This window comes from Aptenodytes patagonicus, chromosome 7 (genome assembly GCF_965638725.1).
Source record: "Aptenodytes patagonicus chromosome 7, bAptPat1.pri.cur, whole genome shotgun sequence".
NCBI classification, from domain to species: domain Eukaryota; kingdom Metazoa; phylum Chordata; class Aves; order Sphenisciformes; family Spheniscidae; genus Aptenodytes; species Aptenodytes patagonicus.
The window spans coordinates 34878224-34897351 of NC_134955.1; the positions used below are offsets into that span (position 1 = coordinate 34878224).

General features: G+C 40.1%; 1 protein-coding gene across 7 annotated transcripts in view; it reads right to left on the reverse strand.

Annotated features, from left to right (window-relative positions):
- RAD51B (RAD51 paralog B) overlaps nucleotides 1-19128 on the reverse strand; it is a 466410-nt gene that overhangs the window by 204171 nt on the left and 243111 nt on the right. For all 7 annotated transcript variants that reach the window (XR_012995904.1, XR_012995903.1, XR_012995905.1 and 4 more), the window contains one exon: nucleotides 16897-16993. Coding sequence is in view for 4 of the 7 variants with exons in the window: in XM_076344829.1 (XP_076200944.1) it covers nucleotides 16897-16993 (97 nt within the window). In the remaining 3 variants the exon portion in view is untranslated. The remainder of the gene's footprint in view (nucleotides 1-16896; nucleotides 16994-19128) is intronic.

Below are 19128 nucleotides of genomic sequence, written 5' to 3' on the forward strand. Positions count from 1 at the left end.
TACATCATCAATGACCTTCACAACAGCTTTAGAAATTCAGCAAAGGACTAAATGGGAGCCTGAGCTTCCATGCTGATTGATTGGATGTGGAGTCTCCAGATCAAAGCTGAAATACAATGATAAGCCAGTATAACAGCTTGTGCCACTACCACTTGTGTTCGACGGTCCAAGGATGAGAGGAAACAGACTATGGTTTGCAAAGGTCTCAGCTTGGTGCCTTACAGTAACACTAAAATCTATTAAAAAGTACAGTCTGTGTTTAGCAAATATTTTCCTAACTACAGATGCAAGTAGAAGTCACAGTTGTTTGTGTCAATACCCTGAAAACACTGAAATTCTTTTCATCTAGCCTATATTAGGTGTTAGGAAAACATTAATGTTGACCATGAGGTGGGATTTAAAACACTTTAAACACACCTTGGTTACATCTGGTTAGTTACAGTAAGTTCATCACTGACGTGACACCCGGATACTTTTTCAAGGAATGTCAACATTTGAGGGCTATGACTTACTGGTAGTTTAATGTTATCCCGGGATTAATATGAGAGGAGAGAAGTGGGCTGTGAGTTACGAGGGGATGTGTACTGCAAGAGATTTGGCAGGCCAGGGTTCTCATTAGGCCAAAAATTGGGACGTCCTAGGTCTGTATGTATGCTATTAATCACTAGCTGAGGCATACCAACAAAAGTAGTTTTTCCATTAAAAACGTCATTGCTTATTTCAAGAGGAACAGAATTATCCTATCTACAGAGTTCAGATTTTGGGAAAAAGCAGCGTTTCTTCAAGTTCTGTTCAAAACAATCTAAAATCAGTCAGAGGGCTCCAGAAGAGAAAATATTTTCCTCCTCCTGCCTTCAGGCAGGACTATTCCATCTCAGAATTTATTAAGTATTTAATAACCTGAGCTGGCAGAAAAGATAATCTTCAAACCATCAGCACATTTAACAGCAACAAAGTAAGTAGATTTATAATTAAGGAATTAGCTATTAAGAGAATAAGATCCCTGTCTTTTGAAAGAGCCCCCAGTTAATAGATTAAGTATGTATTAGAGAGTCATCAAAATGTGTAACCTTGTATATAGATTAATAAATAGGTATAACAAACGTGGCATAACAAAGAAGAATATATATAGAAAATGATAGTAAGAAAGAAAAAATATAAAACAGACAAAAAAGTAGCATCATAGGCTCATAGGATATTTCAAGCTGGAAGGGACCTCAGGAGGTCTCTAATCCTAGCTCTTGCCCAAAGCTGGGACAGCTACAATGTCAGACCAGGTTACCCAGGTCTTTATCCAGCCAGGATTTGAAAACTGCCAATGATATGGACAGCACAACTGCTCTGGGCAGCCTGTAGTGTTCAGAGTGTAGATGAAAAGAAAGAAACAGGCAGACAGAAAAATGCAGAAGGAAACATAAAAGAACCTGCAAGTGATATTAATGACTGTCATAGAAAGAAAAAGAAAGGATAAGGGAAGAAAGTTCTTTTAAAAAGAAATAAAAAGCATACATGAAAACATTTTTTAGTTCTTTGATTTATCCAGGAGCCTAATGTGAAGCGTCTGATTCTTAAAGGCTTGATTTTGTAAAATAAAAAAACAACCCAAAACCAAAACAAAACAGAAAACCTTTATGGCCTTTAAGCCATCTCAGCATAGACTCCAGAACCTGAGGTAACCAAAATCACCAGCTACTTTCTAAACAGGTAGGCTGCAGCCGAGCCTGTTGAGCAGTGTTTGACACATTTCTGCTAAAATTTTGAGGATAAACAATGAATGACACTATTTTGTATGCTGAACTCCGTAGTTCCATGAGACAAGAAACTGACTGAGAGTCCTCCAACTAAACACACCTACCATATGGTAAAAGGAAAGCTTTAATGCTTTCCTTTGCAAGGATTTGGGGAATGCCAGAAAAGCATGTCAGGGTCATTTTTAGTGGCTGGTGGATTAAAGAGATTTGGATTAACATTTTAAGTTTTGTTTCCTGGCCTATTTGTTCTGTTACGACCATTCTGATCGCAGAACCTGCGAGCACAGGACATCTCTAACGTCATCGGAGACAGGGCAGAGGAAGGATATTGTATCAATATCCACTCTATTGCCACTACATGGTCAAGCAAGACAAAAGACGATAAAAATGGATGAACAAAATTACCATCATTTGGATTATTAGCTAATAGTAACAGGACGCTTAGGGCTATAAAAGCTTAGACAGTGAAGGCACAAGTCCCTGGCCTGAAGAGTTTATACTGACCACCACCAGTCAGGGCACTGCATGATTCTACAAGACTAAGGGGTAAAAAAGGTTTTCCCTTTCGGGCCCTCCTGCCTTTTTTACTGACATGGGTTGGTATCGCTAGGCCTTGATTTAATGTTTGAAAGGCCTGTGTGCCAACAAGAGCATGATTGCCTCACTAATTCAATCAATACGGAATTGTGGCCCTGGAGATGGAGAGAAGACTGGAAAGGCAGCAGAAGCAGCCAAGAAGACAAATAAGAGGCTTTCTTCTGAGGTTAACTATGAGGGAGTACGCCATGTAATATTTTGATCATCACTGCGCTCACTCCACAACAGGCAGCACACAGAGGTAACATTAAAATCTATGCCTGTCTTCTTCTTAAGTTTAAGACAACAATACTGAAGTTAGCAAGATCATTTTAGCATTCAAAGTAAGTAATCAGGTGATGACAGGAAGCCACATCTGAGCATCTGAACTAAGAAAACCCCACAGAGCTTCAAGTGCCTGTGACGCAGTCTTTTCCAATCGAGTGTAAATAGGATATGTCACCTCACCCAACACTCCAGACCACAATGTTTTGAAGGTACCAAAGGAGGAAACCACACTGCAAAGAGGAAGCGACAAATTCAGTTTTAAAAAGCTTGCAGGTTTAAACCAACTTTACAATAACCAGAAACAGCTATTAAATTCTGAAGCAATAACACATCATTAGCAATTAAACTGCTGATACTGGGCAGCAAGCTCTCAAATATTTTTCAATGGCACCATTAAGTGTAGGGATTGCTCACCACTATGTGCAAGGCAACCACTGGCAGGCAATTGTTTATCGGAACTTTAGAATATGGCACACCACTACCACAGGTACCTGTGCAAAATGCAAGACTAACACCACATAATTTCATATGGAGCTAAGAAGTAGGCCTGACTAGTAAACAGTTTTATTTTTGTTTTATTCTTCACTGGTTTAGCAAAAGCAAGACCTTGCAAAACAACATTTTTTGGGTGCGAGGGTGCAAGAATGGTGAGAGAGAGAAAAAAAAGAAACACACAGACAATAACCCAGATGTTATTTTGTGTAGCATGTCTCTAGTTCTGATCAAGAACCTCAGCCTCGTCTCCTCTCTTGTCTTCAAGACTTATTTTATCAGCACAAACACATCTCCACAGAACACATCACTTCTGATAAAACATTTTTTCATTGAAACCACAGTTGTCACAAAAATTTTCAGCACAATCACAGTAAGAAATACTTTATCATGTTGTCCGCTGAAAATCCACTGTTTTACAGACACAGCAAGTTGTATTCATTTATTTATTTATTTATTTGAAATGCATATGATTCAAAACTGCACTACACCAAACTGCAGGTGAATTTCTACTACCTTAAATACTGATGCAAAAGAACAACAACCAAATCCTGGGCGGAAGCTATAATAAACTCAAAATTGCCCTAAATTGCATGGGCTGAGCTGCCCTATTACGTGCCATTTGACTTGCTCACAATTACTATTCAGGCTGCTGGACACAAATACCTTGTTATAACAAGTGAGGCAAACAAGGTATCCCTACCTAAGAGAAACTCACAGCTCATTAAAATAAGTTTTCCAAGTCTTTCACACAGTCAGAATGGCATGAAGGTGATACAGCCTCCTCTCACCTATAGGATCTTCCCATCCAGACAAAAGACATTTCATTTTAACAGAAGGCAGACTCATTTCAGGAGATATCTACACCGTGCATGGTAAATACTAGAAAGATTAGCCTGTGCTGACCTCTCTGCCTCTGTGACTCATCTGCTGCTGGAACCCTCAGGATCCCAACAGCTCATTTCATGCTAGCTCACATGACTGTCACCTTCTTAGCAGCGAATAAGAAGCAGATGCACCCTCGGGAAAAGGAGAACTGGGCAGCTGTTGACCATAAGCCACGACAATGAACTCTAGGGACATAAAGCACTTGACATGTTGATCCCATGCTGTTTGGAGTTACCTCATGCTAACCTGGAGGAAAATAACGTGACCAGTCTTTACTAGTTTGCGTTATTCTGGTTGAACAGTCAACAGAACAAACTAGAGGCTCCAAGGATCATGAGGTTTTTGGCATTTAACCTGAATCCACCATGAACTTTTTCCTCTTGAGATTCAGATTCGGTCACTGACAGACACTATATCAGCTTGAAGGCACTGAAGTTTATCCTAAGCTTCATTCCTACTGAACACTAACAGGAAAAGGTTTACAGACTTCTAAAGCTTCAAAAAAATTGCAGGCCCATCTTGTTAGTCACTTGTCTTTCAGCGGGTAGCAGTCTTCAGTGGGTAGCAATTTAACAACATTAACTAACTCTCAAATATGACAGCCACTGTTTCAACTCTTAAAACAGAACATCAACATTATCAGTTTAAAGTTAAAAACAGAGGGAACAGCAAGGAAAAAGGGAGTTGGATGGGACTTATGAAAGATCATTCAGCAGCAGATGCTGAGGATGACTGGACCCAAGAATTTGGTACTCAGGGCATATGCTCACTGCAGCTGAAATGTGACTATAGGCCAAGGGCAGGCAGAATGTCATATTTCATAGCATAAACAACAGTAAATGAAAGACATGGCAGCGAGGGCTTCAGCACGAATGAGCTTGTCAAATCCTACCAGCTAGGATTTGAGCCGGTATCCTGCTGAAATGTCTACTGTCATTTCTTGTGATCAAGCATTACCTGAGCTCAGTAACCGCAAGTTACCACAGTGAGGCAACGGGCATTACGGCTTATTACTAACCCCTCCTACTGATCTTTGGAAGTGGTCTGTATCACCTGACTTACATAAAAACATGCAAGAGAAAACGTTTCATATGTTTGTTTAAGGAGCAAGTCTACATTAGCAAATAATTTGGCACAACAGCATCAGCTGGCCAAAAGAGTTGGTGCTGATCCCCCTATGGCTATCCTGTATGCGCATTGTTGTTCTGTTCCAGACTCGCCTGATCTGGTTCCCTGGTGAGAACGTCCCTGCTCTGGCTGTGGCTTGAGGACCAGCCATTGGCTTAGATCCTTTTGCCTCCATGATGGTTTTGAGCACAACTGGCTAGTGTGGAGGGGAACTTCTGGTTTAATTTCCTACAAAAGTTCTCTAGTTGGTGCACATCAAAACCACTCCACATAATGAACAAACATGCAGCAAGTGAAGATCATTGAGGACTTGCTTCAAAACCACGCTACTGATCTCAATGAAAACACCACTGCAGATGCAGGCTAAGAGATATTTGAGGCACACAATGAATCTTACTGGAGGGATCTGGTAGAATATGGGAATTTATGTACCTCTACTCTCAATGTATTTGGAAAAATAGCAGTCAACTCCTATACAGCATATATTCCCAGAATGTCCTAGAGCCAAAAGATTCAACTACTTAAAATACAATTCTGGATTCAGATTGGTTATCAATAATTTTAACTAAGAACGATCCTACATCATTTACAGTTCTTCCTTAGACCCAGATGACAAAATCCAGCCCACTGGATCGCTAGGCAAAACCAACAATGAAATTCGATAAGAAGTTGAAAATCTACCATATAAAAAAAAACCAAATTAAAAGATAAGCAAGGGAAGCAAAAAACTGGATGAAATCAGATATTTTAAGAACTCAAGAATTTATTTATTTTGTGTGTAAGACATCAAGATTTTTTCTCCTTTCCTTCAAAGCTACAGGGGCATAGCTGTTGAAGCCTGAAATTGTAGTTCCATACCCTTTTGCTTTTAAATTAAACAAATGATCTCAGTTTTTGGAGCGGTTTTTGACTCCAGGGAAACTATGCCATTAAAAGAGTGCCAGAAACATATTTAATTGATGCGTGTCCCAAGAACAGCTCGAAAGAGTGCCGACATACAACATATAGATTTCAAGGAAATTACTGAAAAGCCACAGAGCTTCAACAGAATATGATATGTGAAACACGGCATATGAAAGACTCAGTATCAAAAGGGTAAATTCAGTTCGGGAGATATTAATCTTATTACCTAAGAGGTACTATGAATCGGATACGCTCCTTTGTGCACTATACCCAACCTGGACAGATGGAGGAGACTTTATGCTCCATTTTCTGACATGTAATTAGTGTTTAAGGGATGATCAAGTTACAGATACAAAGTTTTGAACAATTTTTTTGTTTGGGAGTGGCGTGTACAGTAACCAGCCTATAACATAAGATTTTCTGACTTTATTTCCTTGCGTGGCTTACATGCTCCACAACTTGACTTTGCTGTTCTCATTTTCAGGTGAATGCTTTCTACGCACCTGCCTGATAGAAAACCAGTCCAGCAACATCTCTAAACAAAGCACTCCATATAGAGCTCTGAAACAAGATTTGCACAGACTGAATTCAGGCTAATTTTATGCAATACAGTTTTTTATCCAAATGATAAGCAATTGTCATATTTTTCTGCACCACCTCCTCCTCTCTCCTTCCTGCCATCATTGGCAATTTCCAGGATCCATTGACAAAAAAATAAGTAAAAATAAATTATCTGTTGCAGGCTCCTCCCCTTGTCGGATTCATGCAGTGATGCCCCAGTCAAACTTCTATTGCTGTAAATTATGAAGTCAATGGCCTTGGACTATCAAGTCAGTTAGCTATTACAATGTTACTATTTTACATTATGGTAATGAATGCTTTCAAAAAACAAATTTGAAATCTATTTTTGTTGTTGTTTATAAACTCCATTTAAAATAGCAGCAGAACAAAGCTTAAAAATGAGATCTCTAATTAGGACATCTGTAACTTGGCATTTTATATTAAAAAGGCTGTCTGCATGGCTTATCAAAGACCCTAGGCTTTGCAGACCACAGCAGCAATCACATGAGGCTGCTTTCTGTTTATTTCTCCATCAGCATCCCACATCTGTAAGATTGTGCTCATATCTATGGCTATATGAGTAACAGAGTGAGTTTTACAAAACATAGGGCAAGATTTAGCCCACCTCCACTAGCACTGCCCTATATAGCTTTGAATTACTTTGAATATAACTTGTAATTATTTCAGCAAGAGAGAAAGTCATCAATCCCTGCATTAAGGCAAGGAGTATTTGGGGAGAACTGTTTTGGAAAGGGTGGCGTGGGAGAAGCAGCAAGATGGAGAGGTGGTGGGGCAGAAGTTGCAGCTGGTACACATGCAGCAGTCATGGCCAAATCCGCTGCACCGCGAGGGAGCCGGGGCTTGCTGCCAGCCAACTGACAGGGAAGTAAGATGAAGAGGCGAGTCCATGAAGAAAGGCTGCAGCAGCGTGGGAGGACTATGACCTTTTGATCTTCAAGATGTTCCTGATGTACCAAAGTGACATGTCAGCTCTAATAGGCTGCACTCTCCAACTGGTGGCAGGGGCCTACAAATTACTGTGAGATCTGAAGGCATTTGTTGTGATAATCCTGGCCTGGATGGGGCATATCAGCGCTTCCCCAGCAGGACTATCTGACAGTCTATCCCAACGATTCCCAAACCAGGGGTCGTAACCTCCAGCAGGGTCACAGCCGCACAGAGTGGGGTCGCAAGCCTGACAGAGATGCGATTGTTTATGTTAGTATTTAGGGTCGCAAGCTCGGCTGGGGTGAGTTCACCACCAGAAACAGAGGCACAAACAGAAACCACTTGGGAACAGCTGGTCTAACAGATTTCATGCTCAGAAACAACTTCTTGATATTCAGCTAAAATGTGCCCAGACTACTCCCTTACATATCCATGTGCCAGCTTGAAACAACAACTCCCCTGCCAGGTATCAAACTGGCTCAAAGTACTCCCAAAGAATCATGGCTGCTTACATGGTAGCAGCGTCTGCTTTGGGGTTTGCTTTTTCCTGACAAATTTTCCATTGTTAACAGTGGAGCTATTCATACTTGAGCCACTGTCTTTTCTACCCTTCCTTAGAAGAGAGATGTACCTAGTTAAGCACCAGCTTAGGCAGGAATCTTCTGTAGACTGCAGCTTGCCTGGGAGACTGGAGCAACAGCAGGACATTTTAGGACAGTAGAAATCAGTATAAACAAAGCCTTCCCCTAGTTAAGCTCCAGGCATTTCCTCTTTCTACCACTTCTTCACCCATCTTTCTGTACAGCACCGTGACCACTTGGGTTGCTCTTCTCTGAATGCTCCTCTATTTTTATTTTTTAGTATAACTGATATTATGAGAAGACAAGCAGAATCCAGATTAGATGAATTTTGCCCATGTGGAGCATGCAAAATCTGCTCATACTCAAGCTGCCTATTTTCACTAAATTAAGAGATAACACACCAACCATGTACTGTCTTTTTATTATCATGTTATGTTTGGGTTTAATGTAATGTTTTAGGAGCAGACCCTCACTGAGAAGAAGTTCATTCACATGCCAGAGCACTCAGCTTCAACCTCCAAAAAAGGCTAATAGGTTATAAAACTTCCATCATCTAAGACAATAAATCATTATTACAATAATAAAGCAGGAAATACACACAAATTAAGCAGAAACACCAATGTGCTCTTTTTACGATTAAGGGGAATCATCAATCAAAGAGGCTGCCTGAGATTAACAAGGAGCCACTTTTTCAAATATCCCGCAGTAAACCCAGAGGAAACCCAGCTGGAACTGCAACTAGAACATAGGCATCAGACTCTGAAATCATCCTCTGTCCCCTCATTCTTGCCTTCCCTTTTGGCATAACACCTGCACCTAGGTCACTCCTAACTGGCTCAAGTTCTGCAGGTGAGCCATATGCTTCACGTAATGCCACAAGCCAAATATGATTCCCACAGTGATGTTTTCCCATGTATAGAAATCCTTCTGATCCCTCCCAGTCCCACCAGAAGAGAGATCCACTGCTGGTGCTATAAAACTTCACAACAAATTGGACTGAATGCTACTGAATGATGAAGCTTCAATTAATATTTTTCTCCTCAGCCTCTGTTTGTACAGATTTAAGGATAATCCACAATAAGTTATGACAGAATTTAATTGGTCATTGTGCATGGGGACAAATGGTGTTTAGCTCTTTCCTACCCTTGAATTGGTTTTTCACGATGTAATTTGAAAGATAAGTTAGTTTGTAACAGTTCCACCAACACTGGTTTCCGATTTAAACCACTGATTTGCAGGACCACAGTAAAAATGCTGGTCTATATTTTCTATTCTGCACAGGATGGGAAGAAGGGGCAAAGGAGAAGGAATTACTACCATTAAATAACCAGGTCTCTTAATGCTACTTTTATGGTATAAACAAAAGTTTAAATTCCATTGTATAAGAGAAGATAGTTTCTATATTCACCCACACTGAAATATGAGTTAATCTTATTTTCAAACATTTTTAGGGCATAAGGAGATGACCAATTGTAATCTTGTTACAATGCTTTACAGCTATATGCCATCAGTTGAAACTCAGTGACTGACGCATGCATGCTCTCAGCTTACTGTAGTTAAAGGAAAACAGGCATAAACTAGTGTGAGTAGCAGGATTCGTGCAAACCCATTTTACTTTGCATCGGAAGGTGCAACACATACTCAGTCGCACTTTGTCTCAGCTGAGGTAAGTTACTTAGCAGCTGAGAGGTGGTAACTCCTAACCACTCAACTATGACTATAAGCACTTCTGTTATCATGCCTCTGATTATATAGATGAGTGATTCCCAGCAAATGTACCTGAAGGGTTTTTGGATTACAAATTGTTGATTAATGATTGTAAGTCATATCACGTCTTCAGAAAGAAACCACAATAAAGCAGTGAAACTTTGTATTCTATCATCGCGGCGATTAGGAAATGAGGAATGGAGATTCTCTTAAACTGATATATAGAGGCCTTTGAATGCTTCTGCTGACAGTTTTCAACTGTCTAGATCAAGTGATTATGCATATGTCATTCAGCTTGAAACTTCCATAGACATGTACAGTCTCTGTAACACTGTTTTACTGAAAGATTTATCTTTTGATTAAAAAGCCGTTAAAATTTGGCTAGATGTTACTATGTCACTACTTCCCACTTGTTGAAATATAGCATCAAAATTAGTACAGGCTGACATGACCACTGTTATCATGAAATCTAACTGCTCCATACACCACCGCAACCCTGCATCATGCAGAAACAATCACAATATCATTTCCCCTAATGGTTAGGATCATTTGTTCCAGGCCCTGTAATGATGGTGCGCTTCCTTCAGGCGTTCTCAACAGCCAGAAGGGCTTTTTTCCTTCCACTGAAGCATTGGGGTGCAGACTTCACTACTGCTAGGAGCACACGGTTACCAGAAACATGAACACAGTGAAAGCACAAGAATGAAATCCTATTTTGAGGAGGCTAATTTTTCCCTTCAACATATATTAATGAGTTTTAACAAGGTCCCTCCTTTTTTTGGTGCCCACTGCTTACCTATCCTGAAGTGGATGTGCTACATACTATCCTGACTTCTAGCAGGTTAAGGAAGGTAAGATCCTTTCTCACCTTTCAGTGTATGTGGGCCTAACAGTCTTTTTCATGAAGGGTCTTAAGCTGGAGAAGTAACTCGAAGACAGAACAGACTGAAGGAACAAAAGGCTTCCCACAGCACTGTTGGCTGGTGAAGGGGATTACAGAGTCTAAGTTGGGGTAGCTTCTTAAAAGACAGCTGAGACATGAAGTCCAGCAGCAAAATAAAGAATTAGAAAGAAACAACTCCAGCTGTTCTATTACAGTTCACGTGAACGGGAACCAGTGAGTTGAGTAACTCTATCAACTCCTACACTAAAGTCAGAGATACCCAGGGCTCAGACCTGGAGGCACAATCCTGTGGCTGATGGACTCACTGAGCTCTCCTGTCCCATCATGGGAGGGTAGCTGGCCTTGGGCCTGAGTGGCAACAAAACCATCAAGTGAGAAGTGGCAGTTCATATCAAAGTAAAAACAGAGGCAAATCTCACTACACTTCCCTGTATCATCATGACTGTAGAGGGCAAAAGATATACTGTAGCACTTCACTATCTTGATAAGCCATAAAACAGGAAGAGAACTCCATTACCTTTTCAGTGATGTGTTTTAGTCTTCAGGGTTCACACCTGCACACCAGTCTCAGTGGGGAATTTTACTCTTCAGTATGCGTAGACATGGACTAATTGGTGGAATTCAGCTTCCACATAATCTGGCAATACCACTAGTGTTATTTGTACTCATTGCCTTTTTTCACATCTAAAATTCACTAACCTTCATGGGGTCTACGTAAGGGTCACAGTCAAAAGATCTTTCTTACACCATGCCACATGGTTTTTGAGTTTCATAAACAGGCCTAGTAATCTCCATACAGATTATTCCATAATGGTAACAAAAAAAAGGGGTTTAGTAACTATTCCCAAATATTTCAGTCTTAGAAAGTCAAAGTGGATTCAAATTAAAAAGATAGGAAATTAATTTATGAATTGTCCTATTTAAAAAATATTATAATTAACTAACACCACTGTTTCAATGATCCAAGACAAACTATCTCCTCTTTCAAGCAAAAGCGTGTAAACCAGCCTGCAATAGGTTTACAGAGCATTCAGCTAAAATACTAACGGCCTAAAACATGCCAAAGTGTTATGATACTTTCTAATCTATTTAAATTCACATCATGCTGGAGCACTTTACTAGGACATGCATTATTCTGCATTAGCTTTAAAACTACAGGGAGGAAGTGTTTTAGAAACTTGTTTAACAGCTGCTTCATTCATAAGTTCACAGTTCCTGCAAAACAGGTATGTTTGTGTTCTCACAGAATATTCTTTTTTATTTTTATTAAGTCGCCTGCAGGTCCAACCTTAAGCATAAGTGTATACATAAAACAATAAATAAACAAACCAAAACCAACCAACAGCGTCTGATCTCTGGGGGCCCCTCAGTTCTCTTGGTAATTCCTTCAGTGTTTTCTCTCCATTCAGCACCAGGACTGAAAAAAGGGATTTGAAGGGAGAGAAGTAATAAACTACAGAACTGGTCTTACTCTGGGGTGAAGAGCAGGTCAACTCATTATTTTCCCCATAGGAATATCTTGAAATATAAAGAAAGAAAAAAAGTTGCAAAATAAAAATACATCCCCATAGTAAAAAAAAGGCAAACTGAGGCTTGAAGAATAAAATTATTTAACCACAACCTGACAGGAGATCAAGGGCAAAGCAAAGAAATGAAGGCAAAGATTCCAGCTTCAAATCTTCTGCCCCTAAACTAAAGTAGGAAGATCCTGTAGGTAGGAGATATTATGGTAGCTTAATTTTCTCCAGTCTCCACAACACGAAAGCCTACTTCTGCTCAACAGCTTAAAAGAATTCAAGATCACAGCAACAAAGATGAAAAGGTCAGACTAAACCCATTGCTCACACCGTGCACTAAAAATATACAATGCTATGACAAACTGCTTGATGAACACAAATGGCAAAAGATTGAATGCTGGCCTCCCCAGAGCTAGCATAAGTTTACAGACAGTTTTAAACACAAAATAATTCTGACTTTTCCAAACAAATATCTGAAAGTGCTAGCTGAGACTGAAGAAGCCCAAGACAGCATTCGTTTTTTTGCCTGACGCTTTGTGCATGCTGGGAGGGGATGCTGTTCTTGTTCATACCAACACGCCCCTGAGCTTTTTCCAAGAAAGATGGAGTTTGGCTTTGATGTCTGCGAGAGGAACTTAGAGCTTGCAGCTGGCAGATATATTAATAGGATAGGCACTGGTGGACTAGAAGGGACCTCAAGTAGGTCATACTGTCCTATCTCTTCACAGCACACAAATGAAACACACAAATTTCACCATCCAGCTAGGCTTAGAATTAATTTCTAATGACCCTCTACATTAGGTAAAATCCAGTCATGTGAACTTTGCAAAAATAACAAAAATAGTACAGTCACAGCCACAGATAACTTGTTTAAAAACATCAATTATCAGTCATACAAAATACTTTTTGTGACATTTGCACTCCACTTCTACTGTTCACTTAGCCTAATGCAGCTTAAATCTATTTTTTTAATTATTAAATTATTTTAATTGGGTTAAGGGCTACTTTTTACATGTTTAAAGCATTAATTCTTCAGGCCGCATTTTGAAGCCTAGTGATAGTCCTGGGCTCATCTGACCATCTGTGCAATCTAAAAAAACTTTAAGGCTTCTCAAAGTTGCCTTTGACTGGAAGAGCTAAACAGAGGCTATTTCATAAAGCAAGGATGAAGATGAAATAGCAGTATTCACAACATGCTCCAGTCTATCCCCTACAATGACAGGGTTTGCGAGAAGACTGCATAAGAATGGTATGGCTACAAATAAAAAATGAGTTTGCTTCTTAGGGAAGAAGCGACAGCCTTAAGTGCCTAAGAATTTTAGAGCTGCAGAAAAACATTATTAGACTTACCGAACTCCTTCAGATGATAATCTGGCAAGTAGGTAAAGGCCAAATGAATGCAAGGACAGCTCACAGGTACAGAAACTTTTGTATTTTATTCAGCACTTCAATTTGTAGCAAACTAAGCATTTTGTTTTCTGTCTTGAAGCAGAAGCATGCATAGATCTGGGAATTTAGCTGGACATAGCCATTTCCTGCAAGTACCACCAACACACACAGTTCAACAGTTCTTACATTGCCACAAAAGTGGTGGGATTTTACAGCCAGTGCTACTTTTATAAAGCATTTAACGTTCTTATAAAAATCTAACATTTTTAGGACACAGGTTTTCATACACTAGATTACAATTTTACAGAAGAGAAGCTTTGAGCCTGAAACAGCTTGACAATATCCTTTCAGCTTGTTCATCAGATTAACTTTCTGTCACACATCAGATGAACAGCTTCCTTGGTTTCTTGCCTAATCTAACACATAACCCAAGCAATTCCCTTCTAAAGCACAATCAGAAGCAAAAACAAAAGCCACTGTAACATTCCATTTCTTTCTAATAACACATTCAGTTTGAAATTTTCATTTCTGCCTCTAAGAAAGATTACCCTTTTAGCAAACCATTTACAGTGACGGGACTCTGATTTCAGATAGGATTAAAACAACATATTAGACATATACAAACCAAGGGGTCTGAGTTGCTTACAGGACTAATAATGTGTTATGGGTCCTTTCACATATAGGTCACCAGTTCAAATTGAGCTTTAGATGGTGATGAGTGAAAAGGAAGAATGAGGTAAGAACCCAGTCATGAATCTGGCCTCTATTCCTGCCTCTGCAACATATCCTCTTTGTGCACTTGGGCTACTCACCTAACTACTCTTTCCTACAGTTGTAAAATAGCAGTAAGTATTATGAGTATCACACTAATTCTAGAAGACTAACTCATTAAGGATTCTTAAAGTACCCAAGATTGTCAGAAGATTAAAGTATTGCTACTTCCAGGCTGTTCAATAGCTAACATGAAATAAATTAGGGGGGACTTTCTCAGGACAGGTCAACACCTCCATGTTAAAAAAGAAAAACACTGGCCACACCTGTATCTTTTGATAGCAAGATAAACATGGAAATCAAATGCTGAATCGGCCTGAAATTCCACTTTTTCTCGCAGGTAGACAGCACTGGTTAAAACTGAATCAAGCTGGAAATCCAGAAGCAGCTATATTATGGATAAGAAAGACAGAAGGGGAAAACCACATAGTGTGGAGACGCACTGTGCTTTCCCATTATACAACACAGCATGTAAATGCCGTGTCAATGTTAGGCGACAGAAAAGGGAAGGAAGGGAGAGAAGGAAAGAAGTTTATCACCCCCTGCATCCCTTGATAAAACCTGAATTACCGAAACAGCCTGCACTGCTGCTGTCTGTGCTGTTCTTGTTCTGAGGCTAAACAAAGGTTTCCATTTTCAACAAGTGTCATGCTGGCACATTTTACCACTTCAGACCCTTAATTAAAAACAAGGAATGAGAGAAACAAAGGAAAACAACACACACAGAGCACCAACACATTTTAACTCATTCTTGGGTTAAAAGGTGAAAAATAGTGGTGGTAAAGAGTTTAGACACAACATGACAGCTTCATTAATAAGCTGTAACTGCTACAAAAATCATCATACCATCTCTTACATGGTCCTGATTTCAGAATACTATTGAACTATGGCTCATACACAGCACTGAGAATCTTTCATATTTGCAGGAAAATTTAGAAGGATTTCCATGCTTTTTCCAAAGACTCTTCAAGTATTTTAACCACAAGAACAAAATATGTTTTACTGAGAACATATTTTGTTATTACTTCCACTTCAGAGTCAGCTATGCCTTTCTTTTCAGAGGAAGCTCATACAGAGCAATCCAAAGGACAAAGAAAAGCACAAGTTCTGCGATCAAGAGCATTTAATGAGACAATGTGCAACAACTTAGTGCCAAGAAGGAAATCATAAAGATGAAGAATGATGCCTTCCTCTAGTTACCAAATTTCAACTCTTTCTGACAGAGGTAGGGAGCAATATTCAAGCAATGAACTTCAGAGATACTTTGGCAATGGATGGAGCCAACAAAAGCCACAAGCACAATTCCAAAATGATTTAATGGGCTGTGCTTTGCCCAAGCTCCTATTGACAAAATTATGGAGTAAACACATCAATCAGTGTTAAGGCATTACACTGAAGTTATTTGCTACTCTCTGACATTCTGTTTAATCTATCTTCAACCTCTTTCTCTTGTCCATTGAAAGGAGTTGCAGAAATAATGTCAGTTTTAACCACTTAGTTGGTTTTGCCACCAAGCTGTTCTTGTGTTAAGTCAGACAAGCTTGAGAGGGCTGCTTGTGATCAACCAGAACAAAAATAAGCTGACCAGAACCACCAGAAAGTGCAACAAGGAGAGAAAGAGGGGAAATACGCATATTTTACAAAGTAGGAATTCTACATGCGATTATCATGCCTTTGTAGGAAAGATGAGCATTGCTTTACATCATACATTTGGGTCTATGCATGAACTGAACTCTCAATAGCAAACTTCTCTGCAACTGTCCCTGACTGAGGGTACTCTGACTATTCTTTGCAAGTGGAGAAAGCTGAAATTACTGTATTAATTTGCAAAACTTGATTCAGAATTATCTTTTCTCCTTAGCACAATAAGTCCTCATTATTACCCCAAAAATGTGCGCTTGTCTCTAATTCTGTGCAGAAAAAAGAAACATGAAGATGTAAAGTAGTAAAGTAGTATATGGCATCACACAAAACCTCATATTAATGCATACAATATTGAGAGCTGCAGTTTGAGGCACTGTACTTGAAAACCAGACAAGCATAATGCAAGGGACAGGACTGAGTATTTGCCCTCCTTCATCTGCGACCAGCTGTTTCTCTTTGGAATCACTGATAATCATTAGATAAGATCAAATTTGCAGCCTCGCCTGTGTATTAATTCTAGCAGCAGCTTCAGAAGACCGAGAAAATAATGCTCTAAATGCATGTGAATGAAAGTACAATGCTGAGGAACGTTATAGAACTGACATGGCTCGAAAATTCATTCCCAGCCCTTAGAAAGTGTCAGATCCTTTTAGTTAATACACTTACTTTCTTTTTATTTATAAATGGATTTTCAGAGAAACTGAAAAATAATTCTGTTCCCAGACTGTTTTATGTTAGACTGGATAACTCGACTCTCACAGACCCCTGCATATCAACAGAAGACTGCAAGTTATAATGTGGATTTGTGTCAGTGTAGAGTTTCAGTTCTGATAGAAGGGATCTCTTACCTTCAGACAGGGACAAATCATCAGCTGGAGACACCAGGTCTGCCTGGATCGCAAGGCCATTGCTCAACGATGTGGTAATCTGATTCGTCAAGATAACCTGCAAACAGACAGGGAGAGGGGGAAGGGAAATGAATTTTTATAGCTACTGGAAGGCAGAGTGCAACCCAGGTGAGGACTGGAATCCTCCAGGCACAGCATCCAGGCAACCCTCTACTCTGACCTTCAGCAAATTCAACACTCAGAAAATTTTGAACTACCTGCAGAAACTGAAAGAGATAATTGCAAGAAGTGCAGGAAAAGGGATATTGTTAAAAAGATGAAATACTAAACAACAGTATGTTGATACATACAGCCGCCTAAAATGAAACTACTGTTCTGAAGAGCTTCATTCTTCAATGAACAATTTGATGCTCCTTACAAAAAGCATCATTTTCTTCATAGGCAAATAGGTAATCTATTTTTCTAGTAATTTCCACACAACTTATACACTTCCTTCCTTTGGCTGAAACACAGTGCCATGGAGAAAGCTGCTGTAGGGATACTTCGCCACTGATCTGAAGCACAAGAGTACTAAATTTCACAGGGCTATCTCTACACAAGAGGATTTTTCAGTCTTTTTCAGGATCACAAGATTCTGGTAAACAATAGACTGTAGTACCCACACAGTGCTCTCCTCTGACAGCATGAGCAATGGTTTTGCTTGCAAGAGATGAACAGTTTCTTGCACCTTTGAACATGTACTTTTTTCTAGTAACAGAAAGCTTTAAGGCAAGCACTGTGAACACCACAGAGAGAAGAGCATAGATATAAACACAATTATCTCCTAATGCTTTGGATCTCTAAGCAGCTACAGTTTCCGCAATTACAATTGGTCTCCACTTCGCAGACTGACAAAAACTTCAGAAAGTACTTTTTTTTTTTAAAGAACCAAAATGAGCCTTCTACTTGCACTGAGAATAGGCTCCACTCCAAACAAACTCTCTTTGAAATTAATGGCCTGTCTTCAGCTGTATTTGACACAGGAGGAAGGGAGAAAGGAATCCTACATGGTACTCTGTGGGTGCAGTTTCATGATGCTACTGGAACAAATTAACAGCTTGCCATTGCTAAAAGGAAGAGAATTTCTCTGCTCTTCCCTCCACTGCTCCTTCCTCCCTCTGATCGTGGCTTCCTCCTGCTTTCTAACACTTTCAATAGTATGATACGACGCACTCTCCATTTTCTTTTTCTATTTCAAGATCCCACAGAAGCTGTATCAGATCACAGAGTTGTAACCGCAGTGGTGGTGTTGCGGGGCATTGCATCTTCTTCAAGCAGCATGACGTGAGCTACCAACAATGTGATGAAGTCTGCAACCTTTACCAAGACCACAATTCTTCCTCCCTGCTCACGTCAGCCCACCCATCTCTGTGCTTGTAAACAGGCACGGTGGTGCCTGAGAGCTTTACGGACTGTATCAACAGGACTAAATTGAAAAGTTTGTAAGTCAAACCTTCACCTACTCAACAGGAGTTCAAGACCTTCAGAGCCCCATAGTCATGTCCCTCATGCTCTTCTGCTACTGACTGCAATCTCTGGACAAAGTTCAGCTGGCTACCACCACCCTGCCCAGCTTAACCACAGGTTGCACCTTTTGGGACCGGGCATTTATGACCACTGCAGTGAACACAGACATGGTAGATAACAGCCTTGTTTGGTCTTACACCCAGGCTAAAGTTCTTAAGGTACAATTTGCAATACTTGCCAACAGCAAACACACAAGAAACACATCACACCCCTCTGCTGTTTCCCCCAGAGCTGCTGCGTGCACCTATAAGCACCCAAAGGCAGAGAGGAAAGGGCCTGGCACACACAACCCCTTGCAGCCACTGCTGGCTGTCCCGTTCATCAGATTACAAGGTAAGATTCAAGAAAAAAGTCACTTTTTCCTTTCTTCATGCCAGGGTACTTATCTTCCATTTTAGTGAGCGAGTTCGTCCTTGTGATAGGATGAACATCAAAACTGGTTCAAGGCAAATGAAAGGAGGGGGTAGCCAAGAGTCAGGAGGGATAAGGAACAGGATGCAAGACCTTTCCTTCTTAACACTGCTTTCACTTTGTCTTCACTGTGTCACAAAACCCACAGCCTCACTTATCCATTGAGGCTCTTCTGGCAACCAGGCATAAGATACACCAACAATATGGCACAACACTGAAGCTTTTCCTCGATCCAGTACTAGAAAATGTGCTGAA